We start from the raw sequence: 19037 nt of genomic DNA, 5'->3' as shown, positions 1-19037 counted from the left end.
CTGCCAAGTCTGCTGGGTGTATAATTAGCATGCTCACATCTGGGCAACAGTGTTTCTCTGCTAGCTTTATTTAGGAGTGGAAATATTTTTTTTCTTCTCACTTTGGATAAACTTAAGAACCCTCCTCAGCTTCCTTGTTATCCTGGATACGACAGCTCTTTTAATACTGAAAATGTCCATCGAGGACACAGAAATACCTGGGTTCACAGGTCATCTGGAGGTACTCTGTCCTCTAAGATGTGTGTGAAGTTGGCTCATGCTCTCTCCTGCATCCCCATTCCATGGGTTACTTAAAGGTCATGCCCTCTTTTCACTGTTCTAAAATCCCTGGGAGGCTTAAGTCTCGCTGTCCCCTCTGACTGTTGCACCTGTGAACTGGCTTAGTTCTAAATAGTCTCCCTCTCTCTCTCCTGCTGACCCTCCCTCCCCCACCCCCCACCGCCCCACCAGTCAACCCAGTTACAAGCACTTTGTTCTTGTGTGGTGGTGTTCGGGGTTGGGTTGGGAAGGGATTCGCAAATGCTATGCGTCCAGCTGACTTCAAAGAAAATTTGGGGGAAATAGAAGGATTTACTTCAAAAACAATGCAGCCATGGTAAAATCAGTATCAGATTCTCCCACCATTCCCCTGCCGTGTATGGGGCTCCAGACTCCCACACCAGGCTTGGCCTCCCTCTGGCTCCAACATCCCATGCATAGCCAAAGCCAGCATCCCAGTCTCTCAGGTAGAGACATTCCTTTTCCAGCCCTTTCCCTGATTCTGGGTAACAGTCCTTGTATCTTAGGACACCATGCTAAAGCTTTAGAATGAGAATTTATAAGGATTTGTCTCATTAAGATCACAGGTAACCAATCTCTTTCTCCCCAGTTTTAGTTCAGAGGGGGGGAATTTTTGTTTGTTTTTAATATTAATTGGGAAAAAATCCCTAGGAGAACGAGGTGTTGCATCTTAGTAGAAAAAAGGAGGTCAAGGAAAATTGCACCAGTCACCACTATTTACTGGGTGCCTAATATGTTCCAGGCACTGAGCTAGGAGCTAGGGCACCAAGGAAAACAAATCAGACACAGTTCTGTTCTTGTGAAGCTTACAGTTCTTGTGAAGCTTACAGTTCTAGTAGGAAAGAGAAACATAAGTAAAATAGTCACACAAGCAAAATGAAAATAGAAAATGACAAGCACCAGGAAGGTGGGGTGCAAGTGCTGTGAGAGGAATATGCTACCAAGAGGGGAAGTCTGGGAGGGCTTCCAGGAGGACGTGACTTCAGAGCTGTGATCCTAAGGCCCAGTGGGGGTTAACTTGGGGAGAGGAGGAAGAGTATTCCAGGTCCAGGGAGCAGAGCGAGCAGTCCATGCATCAACAGAAACCTCTGACAGATTAAGAGAATGTCCACAGGGCTGGGGCTGCAAAAACAAGCGACACTGTGGGAACCGATGAAGCTGGGAAGGCTGAGTATTAAAAAGCTTCAAGAGGAGGTGGGGGTGGGTACTGGGCTTAGATCTACATTTTGCAAAAACTGGAGACCAGCAATTGATATGATTATTCAGAGTAGTAGTGTCCTACCTATGCGTGTGTGTTTTAATGTAATTTTTAAACTAATTGAATGCAAACACACATAAGTAGTTCAAACTATCAAACAGTGCTAGTACTACTATTATAGTACTATAATACTATAAAAAATAGTATTCCTCTGACTATCCCTCCCCTTACCCCTTGTGCCTTTCACTAAGGATCCCTTTCTCCACTCTTAACTATTCACCTGGTGTTTACTACCTGCCCCCACTTTAACATAATGTGCTTAAAGTGCTCTTTATTTTTCAGTTTTAAATACTGTTCACTTCCTACTGTGGAAGAAAACAATTTCTTGATTTTACCCCATGTCTCACCCCACCCCCCTTAATTCATTTCTTATCCTGCCAACAGCAAACATTCAAAGCATTGCCAGCATTTCCTTTTTATTCTTCCCATTTAAGAAAACATACACTGTGACTCATTCATTACCTGAAAAACCCATCACTCAGGGAGGTCAGAACCAGTACATTTCACTATAAATTTATACCTGTATGAAGACAAAACTACCTTCGCTGCACATCTGTTACGAACATATTTGTAGCAGTTTGGATTTTTACCCCTTTAAGTAAAAACTACTAAATTTTTAACCTGGCATAAGAATATTCAAGAAAATCATAGTTGAATTGTACGTGCTAGTAGACACATAATAAAGTTACTTGTCCTAGGAGGCAAAAATAACGTCTGTAAGACAATGTCTTGGAAGAGACGTGTAAGAAAGGTCATTAGTTGAGGATACTCCGTATCACTTGTTGATGGAGTAATGAAATAGGCCTCTCGCGCTGCTGACAGGGTGAGCCAGAAACCGAGTGAGATAGGTATCTTTCACTTCCATGTCCTTTTCCACCTAGATACGACTTGGAGTAACACAGACTCACTCCAGTTTGAGGGCCACTGGATCAGAAGCAGCAGCTCTCTGGGTGGTGGCATTATGAGTAATTGTCTTCCTTTTCTGAATCTTTAAAAAAAATTATCTACCAAGCATGTGCTACTTTTACGATGAAAAGTTCACTAAAAGTATCTTAGTGAGGCCTGAGTATTGGAAACGACTGATTTGGGGTCTCTTTAGGAAGTCTAACCGCCTTTTGAGAACTGGAAAGTGCGTATTTTTTAAGCTAAAATAAGTGGGCACTTGTGGACAATTAAAGTCAGTTTAGGACAAAGAAAGTACTAAGTGTAGATATGAAATTCATTACCTCAATAATTTTTTTACCTCAAGGTAAAAAAATATATAATAACTTTGAGAAGTATTAAGGAACAGCATTTCTCAGTGTTCCAAGATGTTCCTTGGCAAAAGAGGATTCAGTGATTGAATAAACTGGGGCATAATACATATTCTAATCCTCTCCTAGAGTTACACAACCATAAACAGATTATATGGGAAGTCCAATATAAACTTCATTCTTAATCCCAGCTCCACAAATTCTTAAGAGTGTATCCTACCACTAGAACAAATTCTAGGCCAGCAGAGAGTCCAAGAAAAAATTCTCCACTGTGGATGCCCTACACTTGATCCAACATATCAATTCATTCCCAAGTTCCTGAGGTCTCTGAGGGCGTGGCCCACATGCATTCACAGAGCTGGATTCCAAGAGCACAGCTCAAGGAACAGCAAAACCAAGCACCAGGCTACACAAATGGAACTTCTGCAGGAACTGTGTATTTACCGTTGTGTACTTACCTGTCTCTACTGCTTAGACTGTGAGCCTCGCCTGGAAATACCTTACAATCATTTACCTCCTCCCAAAACAGTAAAGCCTGGCACTCGGCTGGTACGCAGTAAACGGAGCACCACCAAACCTGGTAATTACAATTTTTTGGACAAATACAGTAACAAATAGACGAGGCACAGGTCCTAAGCTTTAAGTCCTAAAGTTTGCCCAGTCATGATATCGATGGGTATTTCTAAGAACGTAGAGGTGACTAAGACAGAGGCTTCACCCTCGAGAGCTCCAGGCAGCGGAGGTACTAGTATTAGCCATCCCCCCCCGCCCCGTACAGACTGGGTCGCACAACTAAGTGTCTAATAAACGCTTGTTCGAATGGAGTTCAGACACCAAGTTACACTTTCAGTCTGGTCAAAGTTTGGTACTTTGGCAGGCTGACAGCCCGAGTAGGGCAGAGTCAGGCCACTCTGAAGCCTGCTTCAGAATGACCGAGGTCTTGAGTACCTAGACCCATTTTGATTATCAATACCCTAGGGACTCCGGAACCATCCAGGAGTCAAAATTTTTTACTAGAGAAGCCCCAGAGCCCAAAGGAATTTAACAGTATACGCCACGGCAATACTTCTAAATGGGTACTAAAAAGCGCTCTAGGTTCCTGCGGTGGTGACAGACAGTATACAGTGACAGACAGTACACGGTGACGTGAGACTGAGGGGGGTTCAGCAGAGTCGACAGGCCTCGGTGCTGTGAGGCTTCGCAGCACCTCGAAGCAGTGTGCTGCGCTCCGTCGACGCAGTCTCAATCTTCACAATGAGCCTATGAGGTAGGTATTATTTTTCCCATTTTATTTATTTACTTTTTATTTGTCCCATTTTAGCGATGAGCAAGCAGAAGCTCAGAGAGAGTAAGGTAGTCTGCTCCAGATCACACAGGTACCACCAGAAGGTACACAACAGGACCCTGAAATGAGGTCTTTCAGGCAGCACAGACTGGTTTACAACTGTTGTATATATATAAATAACATATATACATGTATATATGTATACCATTGGGCACTAGGAGACTTCCACAGGAACACACGGCATAAAAGCTTTCCCAAACTGATCTGATGAGGGAACCCTATTGAATGAATCAGCACTTGAAACTACCTTTCCGTGTAACCCATGGGGAGAAATACTGTAGGGCAAAAGAGTCAGAGAGACCCCAGGGCAGAAAGGAGGTAGCAGGCAGCTCAGAAGGAAGAGCTACTCTAGAAAGAACATTTATTAAAACTGTGCTCAAAGAATTATTATAAGCACATGTAAATTAAACTCTGTTGAATAAATACCATTTCTTTATCTCCAGATTCATAAGCTCCAGCTCATGGCTCATTTCTCTCAAATAATATTTGATATCAATCAAAGATAACCTTTTTATTCTTTCTTTAAAACTTGCCAATCCATGTGACATTCCAGTTCCAACACATTCACTTAGCTAGTTCTTTAGGATTTGTTGTAGAATTTGATTTACCTAGTAGTTCAACTCATTATGTGATAGACTTTGATAAAGTATATTCACACGGGAGGTGTAAGTTTTAATTTGCTATGTATCTCAACAGGCCTGCCATCTGTACTCTGGGGTGAGACAATTCTTCATCGCAGTACAAGGCTGACCCAAACTCCACAGGATCTAGCATCCCTGGCTCCTAGTGACTGACTAAATACCAGCAGTACTCTCCCCTACCTCCCAGCCATTCTGGCAAGGAACATCCCCACAATTTTTTTTCCTCTTTCTTTCTATACAAATATGGACCGCTTCATGAATTGGCATGTCACTCTTGCGCAGGGGCCGTGCTAATCTCTGTATCGTTCCAATTTTCGTAAATGTGCTGCCGAAGCCAGCCATCCCCATAATTTCAGAACTCCATCTATGGGAGTGGAATCACCCTCAGCTGAGAACCACAGGTTTGAAGCAAACCAGAAAGTTCAATAACACATTAGCTAAAGGATAAACATGTAGCCGGACCCTGCAGTCAGTATTCCAGCAAAGAATTCAAGATTTAACATGCCGGCTTCAATCGTGCATGTTCAACGTCTCATTACACTTCTCTCTATTCTGTTAATAACATGAACAGATTCAACACAAACTGCCAAAATACCATTTTTAGCCAAGAGGGCCAAGCCCGGCACACTTTGCCAGTAACAGCAATAAAGCTGGACAGAAGCTAAGCCCAGGATTGCATGGGGCACATCGGAGGCAGCAGCCACAAAACACGAAGTACAAGCATAGCTGAATAGTTTATCATTTTGTCAAATTCAGACTTTAAAAAGGATGGTAGCTTTTTTTTTAAGTGATTTATTATCAAAAAGCTCGCTCCCTTTCAATGTTGAGTCAGTTCAGCAACAAAGCTCCATCGTCCTTTTTAGGATTACTGGGAACCAAATAATTTTAGACTAAAACAACGAACTTGACAGCTGGTTAAGTAACATATTCAAAGACATATCAGTGTGCACTTGGGAACACTAGTTCATTTTTTGATGGGAATGCCAATCACCATAAAATCTTCCGCTAGAGTCACTTCTTGGAAATCTAACACTGATTCAGCTTGCTTCTTCAGTTCTATAATCCCATCTGTTTCTCCTTCTCTGGCCAAGGCGGCGGGTTTGTACCTCTGACTGAAGTGAGTCAGAACGAGCCTCTTCGCCTGGCACAGCTTTGCAAACGCTGCTGCCATCTGCGGCGTGCTGTGGCCGTGCTCCTTTGCCTTGTCCATCTGGGCATCGTCCAGGGTGGCTTCGTGGATCAACAGGTCGGCTTCAAAGCACAGCTTTGCTCCCCCATCACCCACCACCCCGGAGCAGTCACCCAAAATGCAGATTTTCCTTCCAACAACAGGCTTTTTTAAGACATCTTGGGGAGAAATTGTAACTCCATTTTCCAGAACAACAGAAATTCCATTTTTCAGCTTCCCATAGGCAGGACCTGGCGGAACACCTAATGATGGAGGCAGATAACATCACGTCATGGGAATGGAATTTATGACTTGTTAACAGAGTCTGTTTTAACAGCACAGCAAACGGCAAATGGAAAAGGCATCTAATTCTTTTCATAATTTTTATAAATATTTTACTATTTGTGGAAAACTGGAATATTTATACATTGTTAAAAGTTCCACGCTGGGAATGCTGCAGCACCAAAAACACTCCCCAAGCACATGGGTCAGGGGGGTTTAAGCGCTTCAGCCCCACAGCATCGTCAGTCCAGACAGCGGCCTTGCTGCTCTGCTGGGCGTGGGCAAGCCAGTTGTTGAGAGTGCTGTACTGAATAAGCTCATCTTCGGGCAAGATTTAAGAGTTCACTTAAATAACGACAAGGACCTACAAACTGAGTAACTTAATAAAAAGTTGTTAGAGAGGACTGTTTGGATCACAAGGCCGAGGAGAGTTTCAGGCAGTCATACATAATCAATCTGCCTGCATAGGGGCAGTTCCACATTTTCCCAACTGGGCTTAAATCCCATATTAATCTAGAATAGTACCTGACTATCACTCTGGACAACACCTACAAACAAATAGAAAGTGCTTACTAACTCCAACATAGATCATGTTTAAAGTTTCTCAATATAAGAATATTTCTACAGGTTTTCATTTATTTTTTTTAAAGACTGTATTTATTTACTTTAGGAGAGAGGGGAAGGGAGAAAGAGAGGGAAACATGGATGTGTGACATTGATCGGTTGCCTCTTGCACAACCTCTAACCAGGAACCTGGCCTGCAACCGGGCATGTGTCCTGACCAGGAATCGAACCAGCAACCTTCTGGTTTGCAGGCTGGCACTCAATCCATTTAGCCACACCAGCCAGGGCTCCACAGGTTTTTAGATAATAAAAATACCTTTGGCCTCCATTACTTTTCCTCATTATTTTGCATTTTGTTTTAGTTGGGAAAGGAGGAAGAGGTTGGGTAAATCAAGAAACAACCACACAAAAGACACCATCGTGCTTTTTATAGGCCTTGCGCTGGCCAGGCCGAGGAAGGCGGTGACGCTGGAGGCACAACAGGGCTGGACACAGCTTCCAGAGAGATGCTGAGGAGCCCCCAGGCATGAAGGCCTAGCACGGAGGAGGGAGGCATGAAGCCTAGGAGCAGCAGGGGGGGGGGGGCCGCACAAGTCCCCCTTTGTGTGCTTGCTTCCTGTGGTGAACCCAGCTCTGTAAATGGTTGAGGTGAAGAGTTCTGAACACCAAATTAACTTAAGGTAGAGAAGGAAAACCCTGAAAGTAATTGGTTGCAGTTGCAAGATTAAGATATGGCAAAAATTCTCAGGCTGAAGATGTTACTAAAAACATTTCAGGAAGAAGACATGAAAAAATGACGCCTAGACCTGAGACAACAGCCACTACCCTGCCAAACAAGAGAGCGCAAGCTGAAGATAGGGCAGACTAAGAATGCGCATCGGGGAGCTGGAGAGAGGGCGCTTCAGATATACGCTTGGGTTTTGCTCTGAAGAGCATCTTTCAGTCCCAGGAACTGCCCTCAATAAGCAAAATTTGGGCAAAAGAAGTAAGTGGAGAAGACGTCAGTTTTAGGCCTGGGAGACAGGATAGGAGGGTTACTATGACACTTATAAGAGCTTCAGTTAACAGCAGCTTGACTGATGAGAAGAGAAAGCAACACTCACCGAGGTCTTTCAGTTTCTGTGCGTTGAGTTTACCTGGGCGCTTCTTCTCCACGACTGAAAACCCGAAGGAGGGAACCCGGTGAAAGAGGCGAAATGCTTTTACAACAAACTGTTCATCGTCGACCAGGAGGTATGAGCTTTCTTCTGAGTCTAACAGGATAGTTCTTCCCTGCCCCTCTCTGGGAGAGCTGTCTGCGCTACCCATGGGTGCAGAGTCTCTCAGTTCTTCTGTAGGACACTGATCTGCCGTGGGCACCAGCTCGTGGACCACGTAAGGGAAGACCAGCTCCGTGTGAGAGAGTTCCATGGTGCGCCAGATAAAGTCCCGGAGCCCTGCAGGGCCGTAGATTTCGATGGGCTGTTTGGTGACTGTGGAGCCACTCTGCAGGCTGATTGTGCAGAGAAGGCCAGGAAGGCCAAAGAAATGGTCTCCATGAAGATGCGTGATGAAGATCTTAGTAATTCTCCCTTTCAATTGAGGGAGAAAAATAAAATTGGGAATTTTTCAGAAACAAAGATCCATACAAAGCTACTGGAAACATATATAACGACATACACAGAAAGCAGTAAAATGAATTTAGAGTTTTCCTTACCACCATAAACTTTTAAAAAATATTTTTCTACATGATTCCAGAAGCAAGAAAGACAGGCTTTATTTTACTTGATGGTTTTAATAAGACAACTTTTTCTATAAAACACCTTCAAATTATAGAGTGCTACAATTTTCAGAGTATTTTTCTATATATCCTCTTAGGAAAAAAAAGTTGCAATAAGGAAGTACACCAAAATAATTCACTTAAGTAACTAGATGGGCCTCCTGTGAAAAGCATCTGACAGTTACACTGCCCCCTACTGCTCCCTCTGAGAATAGCAAAATATGTATTTCCAGCAAAACAAGTTCCCCCAGCTCCAAAGGACTGGACCAGTGCCTGAACCCAAAACTGCCATTTAAGGAATCTCTGCACTGGACAGAGATTAACTAACTGAGAGCCTGCACATCTGAGTGAGGGTCACCCAGGAGGAGAAAAAGAAGATGATTGGGGGGTGGGGGGTGAGGAGCAAGCAAAGAGAGAGAAAGGGAGGTCAGAGACCACATGAGTGAAGAACTGAGAGGGGAGGAGGTGGGCAACAGACACTACAATGCAGGTCAGAGGGCAGACCCCCTGCGGTGTTATGTAAAGGTACATGGGCCCCTCCCATGTACATCCCCTCCCTTCACTCTGAACACAACAGCTTTCCAGTGCACATTGGGTTAGGCTGGAACTAGATTTAGCTGATGGTAAACTGAATTTACTGCTGGCATGTGGCAGGGTGCCACATCGGCATTCTTCTGAGATGCACCACAAGGCATTTTAAAAGTAACGATCACAACAACACATGTTTAGTTTAACAGAGGCTTCTGGTCCAAGCTCATGGCACACCTATTTCAGACATCTGCTACCATGAACAGAACAGTTTACTGACACCATAAAAGAACAGAGGAGTTTACTGTAACACGATTTGCCCCGTGCTATCAAGGCAAAAGTGTTCTCCAAGTGAGTCTTCCAGTTACTACACCAAGCCCAGGACCCACGGCAGAGAATTGGCCAGAGGCTGATTTTGGACCTTGAAACCCCCCAGGAGGTATTCTAGAAGTTTCCTCCATATGTTCCTTTTTATTTTCTCTTTTCAGTGCTTGTTTCTGCTGTTTTTTTACTTTTAGAACCCTTGTGTGTTCTCTCCTGCTGCCCAGGCTGCCCGAGCACTGACAAGTGTGACCTGAGGCCTCTGTGGAAGAAGAGCTACAAAGGTCGTAGCGTCCTGATCTCATGCCGACCTCAAAGGGCCACCCCAGACGCTCTGGGGCCTCCCTCCCTACTGCAAAACAGAGCCAGACTGAACACCAGAACAGTCTGTGAACCCAAAGTAAGGGAGAGAAATTAAGTAAGTAAAAAATTGCTTCCCACAGTAGTCACAGTTTCAGGGAAGACAAACATTTCATTACTCAAGAAACTCGATTTCAGGGGGAGAAGGAATGGCAGGCACAATTATCAAAGGTAAGAGGGAGCTATCAAATGAAGAAAGAAAAATGCGGGAGTCCCTCTCACTTGAGAATGGGCAAGCACAGGGGGGTGTGTTGCCGCTGACCGAGTGGAATACTAAGCATCCTCTAGATGACGATGCAGTTATACGTACTGCCCTAGGAAAGTGTCTGCAACATAGTCTTTGTGTATGTTGTTCAGGTGGGAAAAAAAGCAGATCACACAGAGTACAGTGTTTCCATTTATGCAGAATTATACACACACCTACACACAAACACACCTACTCTCATCACATCCATGAGTACAGAAATTTTACCTATGAGACATGGACTTAGGCTTTTCTTATTTACACTTTCCTGCTTTGTTTGAATTTTTACAACGAGCATGTGTACTCTTTATAATTATTTTTAAGGGAAAAAAGGAAGGCTATGCTTGGTCTTTGAAATTATGACAGAAATAGACATGGCAAACCTATACTTATTTATCAGACGCCTACATATTAGGACCTTGAAAGCAGCATGTTTGGATAGACACAAAGTACCTCCTTATGAAACTCGTAACATGTTATTACCCTAGGGGGTAGTACAAGCTGAAAAGGGTTTCAATGACTCTGATAATGATAGGTCCATATTGGATTATTGAGGGAAACCAATAACCTGCTGGTGTTCACATCCTTCTCTAATTCCCTCCCCCTGAGTGTGGGTGGGGCTTGTGACTGGCTTCTAACAAGTAAAATGTGAGAGATGCAGTGTGATTATGTGATGTTTGAAGACTCCAGCTTGCCAGCAGACTTCCTCTTGAGACTCTTTCTCCCTTGCTGATACTACTCCAAGCTCCCAAGAAGCAGAAAACCACATGACTGGGAGGCCGCTAGGAGCCAAGGGCAGCCTCTGGCCTATAATTCTAAGGGTTCTGCTAATAATCTGCATGAGCTATGGAGCAGCTTCTTCCCCACTTGAGCCTCTGATGAGACCTCAGCCCCAGCCAATGATGAGATTACAGTTTAGTGAGACTCAGAAGCGGAAACATCAGATAAACCAGGCCTGCACTCCCTAACTCTCAGAAATGATCAGGTAATAAATGCAAACAGGACACTAAATTTATCATCTGTTTTGCAGCATTAATAACTGACACAGTATCAATAAAAAGGAAAGACTTATCCCCATACCCAAACCTCTAGCACCCAACCTTGTTTCTATTTTAATCACCCCAACACCTCAAAGCCTACTCTCTAAACAGTTGAATATCACCGCCTCATCTGGTCTGTGCCTACCCTGAGAGTTCTCATAAAAGGAACACCTGTGTGACCCAAGGGACATAAAGCATAGTACCTGCCCTCACCTCAGAGTTTCAGCACAAGGGGAATATAATTAGGGTTGGACTGTGACAACTTAAGGCCATGTGTCCCAAGTGATATTCACTTGTTCATTCCTCCAACTGCTCTTTTCATGACTCCCAGGTCTGGGATGTAACCATCTGTAACTTGTAATAATTCTTCACTTCTTTACACCCTAGACATTCAACCAGTCACCACCTCCTGTTGGCTCTCTTAGATTAAGACTCTCTTCTTCATCCCTGTCCCTATTCCTGCTTCAACATCCCACCTTCTCTCTCTTCTTTCTGATGAGTGCAACTGCCTTGAAACTAATCTCCCTGATTCTCTTTCTGCCAATACATTTGCCATAGGAAAACTCCGACCTAAAACACAAATCGGACCATGTCACCCTTGCTTAAAAACTCTTAATGGTTCCTTATTGCCAATAGAATAATAGGGTCCAAACACCTTAACATACCACAGAAGACTTCACAGTCTGCCCTCACTTTCAGCATTCTTATCTCTCTTCTATCCTAGCCAAGTACTCGATGCTCTGGATGGCTTAATATTCCCCAAACATGTCTAGAAACTCCCTTCCTGGTTGCTCAGTGTGCTCTCTGTTCCTTGAATGTCCAGCCCTACTTCTCTCCCCAGAGAAACTTTTATTCCTCTCTTAGATCCTTGCTCAACTGTTACCATCTCTGGAATGCTTTCTCTGAACACACAAATATAGATAGTATCCCCCTCTTTCATACTCCAAAATACTTAGAAAACACCTCCATTATTTTACTTATCATAGTACATTATGACCGTTTGAATGTCAGTTTCCACTAATACACCAAGAGATCCTCGGATGCTAGAACGATTTTTCTTTTAGTCATCAAATGCCATCGGTGTGTTGAGTCATAGAAATAATAACTTCAATAACCATCACTTATCAAGACCTAATAAGAGAGAGGCACAATACTAGGTGCTGAACATGTTATTCATATATTTATTGAACAGATATTTTCTAGGCATCTACTAAGTACACAACTGATTGCTGAGCTTAGTATAGGGAGATAGTGCACATAAAAACAACTATTTAAATACCATCATTTGAGATATTGATGATGCTAAAAAGGTAATAAAATAGGATGAAGCTGTACAATGCTTGGGGTGGGGGGGAACTACTTAACCCCAGAGATTCAGGAAAAGCCTCCGAGGAAACAGCATTTGAGCTCAGAGGTAACTGATGACAAGAACACAGCCACGCAGAGAAGGGATTATTATATGAAATTCTCATGACATGCCTTGTAAGTCAAGTTTTTACCCCCGTTTCAAGATGAGGAAAGTAAGTTCCAGTGTGCTGATCTGCTGAGGTCACAAGCCGAGACACAGCTGGGACTGGAACCTAGGTCTGCCTGCCTTTGGCTTAAGCCCTTCCATCCCTATACCCCTCAGTCTCCCTGCCGCTGGGCCTGTGCTCACTCCACTCCCTCTGGCTGAAATGCCCTCCTCCCCAGCCCAGGGCATCCCTTCTCTTCCTTCAGCAAATCAAAGGTCACCCTCTGAGATGCCCCAACCACCAAGTGGAAAAGGGCATCACCTCCTCTGAACACTACTGACTGCCCTTCGCATTCTCTCGTGACACTCGCCTCTCCTGGGGGCCATGAGTGTGTACACCATTCCTTGGCTTGGGCAGTGAGTGTCCATCTACTATGCCTAATGTACCTCACTCCGTCCTCTACTCTGAGCCTCTATCAATCTTTACTCTCAAAACTTACAGGATGAAGGAAAAGCAAACAAATGAACCAATAAGGGTCAGTGGGTGTACCAGATGCCTGAGGGCCTTCCGAGTCTTGCCAGGATTCTAGCACTGAAGTGAGAAGCAGCTGCCAGAGCTGTTACAGAACCAAGGCCCAAGGAAAGCCCAGAAAATGAAAAACAAGAGATGGCCTTAATGAGAGAGCTGAATGCACACTAACCTGCTTTAAGCTGGCTTTTCATGAGCTGTGTCTGGGTTCCCTCCCCACAGTCAAAGAGCCAGCACTCGCCCTCACACCGAAGAACCAGAGCAGAGGCACCCCGGGTTGGAGACGGGTATGCTGCGCCTGTCCCCAGAAACGTCACATCCATGGACATCTTCTACCCTGCAATGGAAAAATCACCTAGGGATTATTTCACATCACTGCTCAAAACCACCAACAACAGGATGCTGGGAGATTTACTGTAATTTAGGGCGGTGAAGCTATTCTGCATGTGCAGTAGAGCTAGACACATCATTATACATTGGTCCAAACCCACAGAATGTACGACACAAAAAGTGAATGAATCCTAATGTAAACTTGAGTTAATAATGTATCGATATTGGCTCATCGACCGTAACAAAGATACCACACTATAGAAAGATGTTAACGACAGGGGCAGCGGGGTAAGGGAGTCCACAGGAGCTCTGGACTTTCCAAGCATTACTTTTCTTCTAAGTCCTTCTAATAAACACTAAACAGCAATAACCACCGCATGTGCGGTTCTGAGATCTGTACGGCAATGCTCCGCAGCACTGCAGCACTGCCAAGGGAACGCCTCCGTCCCCTAGACGGCAGGCTCCGTCACTGGCCAGGATTTGGGTTTCCGCTGTTGTAAGTGATCAGCAATAACCTGTTGAGTGCGTAGATTTCTGCCAACCCCTGGTATCTCTCTTTCCCTTCTCTGTTTCAAGGAACATCTGCTATGTCCAATATACTTCTACAGTGGGAAAGTACAGCAAATACAGTACATGAGAATAAACTCAAACTTACACATTAACATTATAGATTATCCACACTAGGGCTGGGTGGAAAACAAAAATAAGTCATTTTAATAAAAAAAATACTAAGATAAGAAAAACTGACAGAGAACTGGATAAATATACAAATTGTCAAGAACTTTGCTCAGTCCTAGCAGTAACAAGATAAAAATAGAAATGGGAAAGATCTCATTCGTAAGAGAAAAAAACCTTGTAAAATCACTAGAAATAAAGTTAACAAGACAGGAACAGATCCTAAAAGACACATATATATATTAGGTTCCTTAATAAGACGTAACATCACAGAAATGTTCATCTTTTCATAATCAATATAGATACATTTAATGCAAATTCTATGACATTTCCAGTGAGCGTTATCCTGGAACAAAAAACCACCAAAAGATGGAAGAGAAAAAACAACTGTCTGACCCTGGCTGGTGAGGCTCAGTGGACTGAGTGCCAGCCTGTGAACCAAAGGGTTGACGGTTAGAATCCCAGTCAGGGCACATGCCTGGGTGGTAGGCCAGGTCCCCAGTATGGGGTGCAGGAGAGCCAACCACACATTGATGTTTCTCTCCTCTTTCTCCCTCCCCTCCACTCTCTAAAAGATAAATAAAATCTTTAAAAAAAAGAAATCTTGTAAAAAAATAAGTGTCTGAGAATGGATGAGAAAATTATATAAAGCAGTAAGTAGTAACTTACCTTTCTAGATATTACACTTATTACACTAATTGGGTATAATTAAGACAATATTGGCACAAAAAAATAAAGGTGAAAGAGAAGGGATAGTCTAGAAATAAATCTAGGTGTTTATGGGAATCAATTATAACAAAATGTAAAAAGGGTAACATTTAATAAACAGCATTGACATAATTAACTATTTTTTCAGAAAAAAAGTAAAGCAATGCTCTCACTTTGCATTGTATATAAAAATACATTCCACATGGTTTATAAATTTAAATGTAAAAGGTCCAATAAAATATGTTAAAAAATGTTAGGAAAGTATGTATATAATTTGGGGTTTGGGAAGTATTGCCTTATTAGCAAGTCAGGAATCCCATAAATTAAAAAAAAATAGACATTTTCAGTACATACAAATTTTCATATATCAAGATCAAAGTCAAAGACCAAAAAGACACCTGGAGAAAACTGTTCACACTGTATGAGAAAGAGTTAATGGCCCTAAAAACAAATTCATGCAAATGAATTCCTAATACCAAAAAACCCCCAAAAGCCTGATACAACAGAAAAATGGGCATATACAAGAAATTCAATGAAGAATCCAAACGTCCAGTAAGCATGAAAAGTGCTCAGTCTCTAGGCAGTTAAGAGAGGAAATGCAAATTAAAGAAACAAACACCATTTTCCACACATCAGCTGGCAAATATTAATGAAAACCAGTGCTAACCAGAACAAGAGAAAATGGACACTCATATGTTACTAATGGTGGAGGTGTGAATTGCTATTACATTTTGGGAGAGTAATCTGGTAATACATACTACCAATAATAATGATGCTGTTAATAACAACACACTTTAATCCAGCATCCCCATTTTGGGGAATCTACCTACGAAAATAAAGGATCTATGTACAATGATGTTTATTGTGGTAGTCTTAAGGTGGCTAAAATTTGGAAGCAATCTGAAAAAAAAACAATAGGAAAACAATTGAATATTTTATTGTACAGTCACACCACGAACTGCTTATTGTGTGGCTAAGTCAGGTCTGTAACTCTTGTCCTGGAGGGAAGACAGTGAGAAGTTACAGACGGCTACAGCATGGTCCTGTCTTTATAAACAGTGTCCAAACCCTGCATTCGTATGAGACAGAGAAAGTCCGGTGTGGAAGGCACACTGCATATTGTCAGCACTGGTTGTCTCCCAGGTGATTCAAATGCTGGCAAGGGGGGCTATTTTTTCTTTTAAACTTTGAAATGTTTCGTGGTTGCAAAAAACGGCATTTATTTAATTTTATTTTATATTTCTTTAATATTGGCGACTTTTAAAAATGTGTCATAAGGCTGAACATGCTTTTCTAACTATTAATACAATTCACCTAATCTTCCACTGGGGAATCTTCCACTGGGGATGCAGTCAGCTCCCCAGCCCCCTCACCCCTTACACACCCCTTAAACACACACACGGTATGTCTCTCCACCTCACACACAAGCCTTTAGGTTACTGCTGGCGTCCTTACATGCGTTACTCCACATCGTCACTTCCAACATCAAACCTTCCTGTGATAATTAAGCAGTTTAATCTGCAGAGGTTTCTTATGGGATTGCAGTTTGCAAGATATATGAAAATAAACAAGAAAGTTAAAAATATTAAAAACTAATCAATGCAGAAGGAATTATAGGATATAATTACTTTGCAATCCCTAACAAATAATGGATCTGGGCCAGTAGTACGTAACCCTGGAGCATATTAGAATCAGCTTTTAAAACATATCAATGATTGGGCTCCATCCCAGAACAATTAAACAGGAAATTCTGCTAGTGAGGCATGTGTTTTACTATACTAAAAAAAAAAATTCTCCCCCTGGGATTCTAATATGCAGTCAGATTTGAGAACCACTTAGTGAAAGGATAATGGAGAACAGAACTATAATGGATAGATCAGGCTGACTTGAACTCACTAGTCACCTAGTCAATCTTTAAAAGAAAAACCCTTTTATTATGAAAAATGTCAAACACATACAAAAGTAGAGATTTGTACTGTATTGCCACATACCCATCACTGAGCTTCAGTGATTATCAACTAACTCACGGCCAACCTCATTTCGTCTATGTCCCCTACCCATCACCCAAGAATACTTGATAAAAGGTACTTGGTACTTCCATCAGGAAGCACACACTGTCTGGCTGGCTCTCTCTTTCTGATGTAAACAGCCGCTAAGGATCCTTGCCAGAATCCATTATTTCATAAGACATTGCCAAAAGGTGACATTCTCTCATTCCTTCTGCAGTAATGAGCTGGCATCCTTCCGTAATTCCCTGGTCAATTATTTAGTTACCCTGTGGTGCAATTTGTACAGAAGAGGTCCATTGACCAATCTTAGCACCACAAGACAGACCAGACCTTATCTAACTCCCGATGTGAGACAGCATGAGGGGCACAGAAACCCTTTTAGGTTTTCTCGCCAGAAAGTTCAACCTGAATCTTTTAAGGCTGTAATCTAAATACCATCTTATTAAAGGACACAGCAGGAGGAAAAAAGTCAAATCCAGTATGTAGGAAACTTTCCAGGACAAATGACTTGATTTATTCAACAAGTACGGGGGTGGAGAGGGGGTGGAAGAAAGTGGGAGAGGTTCAAGAGATGTTCGGATCCTGATTTGGAGAAACTGATAACAGGAAGAAAAAAAGAGATTTGGGGAAATGCTGGCTGGATAGAAAATAACATGAAATGTTTACTAGACTGCTACTGGCTTTCTGTTTAAAAAGAGTTGTGTTTTAAAAGCATAACTATTTAACGGATGAAATAGTATTTAGATTTGCTTCATGTAATCCAGTGGGGGTGGGGTGGGGAGAGTAATCGATAAAGCAAGATTGATCGTGACTTACGAATGTAGTACACTACCTTATTTTCCTCTTTGTTTGAAAGCTCCCATAATAAAAAGTTACAAGCCAAATAATAACAAACCACATCATCAAAACCCCTCCGCTAGGTCAGGAAGTAATCGGAAATTAATTTATTTAATCAATGGCGCATGTTTTGTGACATGTACCATCTAGGCACTAGTTATTAAAGGTAACCAAACCAGATTTGGTCTTTATCTTCTTGGACAGAAAAACTGGGCTTGCTTTCTCAAGACTGCGATCCACCTGGGACCAAGTGCACCTTCCGTCGGGAACACAGCACACGACCGCACTGTGGCCCTCCGGGTCAGTGGTTCTCAGTCCTGGCTGCATATCACAGCCACCTGGTGATTCTGGGCCCTGAGCATTTGGAAGGCTTCCCCAATGAGTCTAAGGACTGCCGGGTTGAGAACGGGTGCCCACCCTGCGACACCCCCCCCACCCCAGGGTGCAGGTAGGGCGGATACTGCCATCCTCCATTTTAGAGAAGAAAAGAACCGTGGCCTGGAGAGATTGGGTGGCCAAGGCAGAGTCAGGGCCAGGGGCCAGGTCTCCGGCCACGAGTGAGCCCAGGCTCTCTTCCAAGTCAGTGTCAGAGTCCCTAAAGGATGGGTGGGCGGCGGCAGGAGCGCGGGGCAGAGGAGGCTCCCGCCTGCGCGGGTGCACGGGGCGCCTCTTCGCTACCGGGCGCTCTCCGGGCCTGGGCGCTCAGCGCGGGGCGCGGGCCGCGAGTCGGAAGGCAGCGCGCGCGCCTGCCCGCGCGGCCCAGTCCGCACGGCGGCCGCGTGGGAGGCCGCGGCGGCGCAGACCCTGGCCCGACCCCCTCCGGCGCGCCCTGCCCCACTCACCCACTCCCCGGGGCCCGCGGCGAGAGCCGAGGGAGGCACAGGCCCAGAGCGAGGCCCAGCTGTCCGCGGGGCGGCGACGGGCGCGGGCGGAAGTGCGCCGCCCGCCGGGTCCGCGCGCGGCCGCTCTAGGACGCTCAGGAGGTCCGCGCTCGGCGGCGCCCACCCGGCCCTTCCGCGCGGCGTGTCTGTACTTGATGCTCAGAGTATCTTGGAAATAAGTCGTAGTCCCTGGTTTGGGGAGCATCCACTGAAGTTGGGATAAGCTGTATCAGGACGCCATCAGCTAACAATATGAGGGAACAAATGAGACGGCAAAAGGGGGGATAAGACTATGCGAAAAGGGGATCGATCACTAGCCATGAGATGAGTTAAGAAAGGTAGGACCTGAGCTGGGTCTTGAAGGATGGTTGAGACTTAATGTTGTAGTAAAGGAAAAATAAGGTGGATTTGGTCACAGTGGGTCTGATTTAGCATAGTATAAACACCGGATGTCACAGAGAACTTGAACTTTATCCTGATACTTCTTAGCTAAGAAGTGCTCTAAAGGACATAGATCATTCCACAGCTAGATCTTGATAACAACTCAGCTTGGGGTTCCCGACAGCAATACCC

General features: G+C 43.8%; 1 protein-coding gene and 1 non-coding gene across 2 annotated transcripts; both read right to left on the bottom strand.

The window, feature by feature from the left end:
- Nucleotides 1-4479: 4479 nt before the first annotated feature.
- Nucleotides 4480-18532, bottom strand: ELAC1 (elaC ribonuclease Z 1). Its single transcript, XM_053913217.2, has 4 exons — nt 18426-18532; nt 13197-13361; nt 7894-8361; nt 4480-6207 (listed from the first exon to the last, which is right to left on the bottom strand). Exons 2-4 carry the CDS (start codon nt 13351-13353, stop codon nt 5741-5743), a joined length of 1092 nt encoding a protein of 363 aa, XP_053769192.1. The 5' UTR covers nt 13354-13361; nt 18426-18532; the 3' UTR covers nt 4480-5740.
- Nucleotides 5014-5116, bottom strand: LOC112323083 (U6 spliceosomal RNA). Its single transcript, XR_002976711.1, has one exon. It is a non-coding gene; the product is annotated as a U6 spliceosomal RNA (small nuclear RNA).
- Nucleotides 18533-19037: the final 505 nt, after the last annotated feature.

Source organism: Desmodus rotundus, chromosome 10, assembly GCF_022682495.2.
Source record: "Desmodus rotundus isolate HL8 chromosome 10, HLdesRot8A.1, whole genome shotgun sequence".
Classification (NCBI taxonomy): domain Eukaryota; kingdom Metazoa; phylum Chordata; class Mammalia; order Chiroptera; family Phyllostomidae; genus Desmodus; species Desmodus rotundus.
The sequence above is the reverse complement of the archived record's forward strand: the minus strand, read 5'-3'. Positions and strand labels throughout refer to the sequence as shown.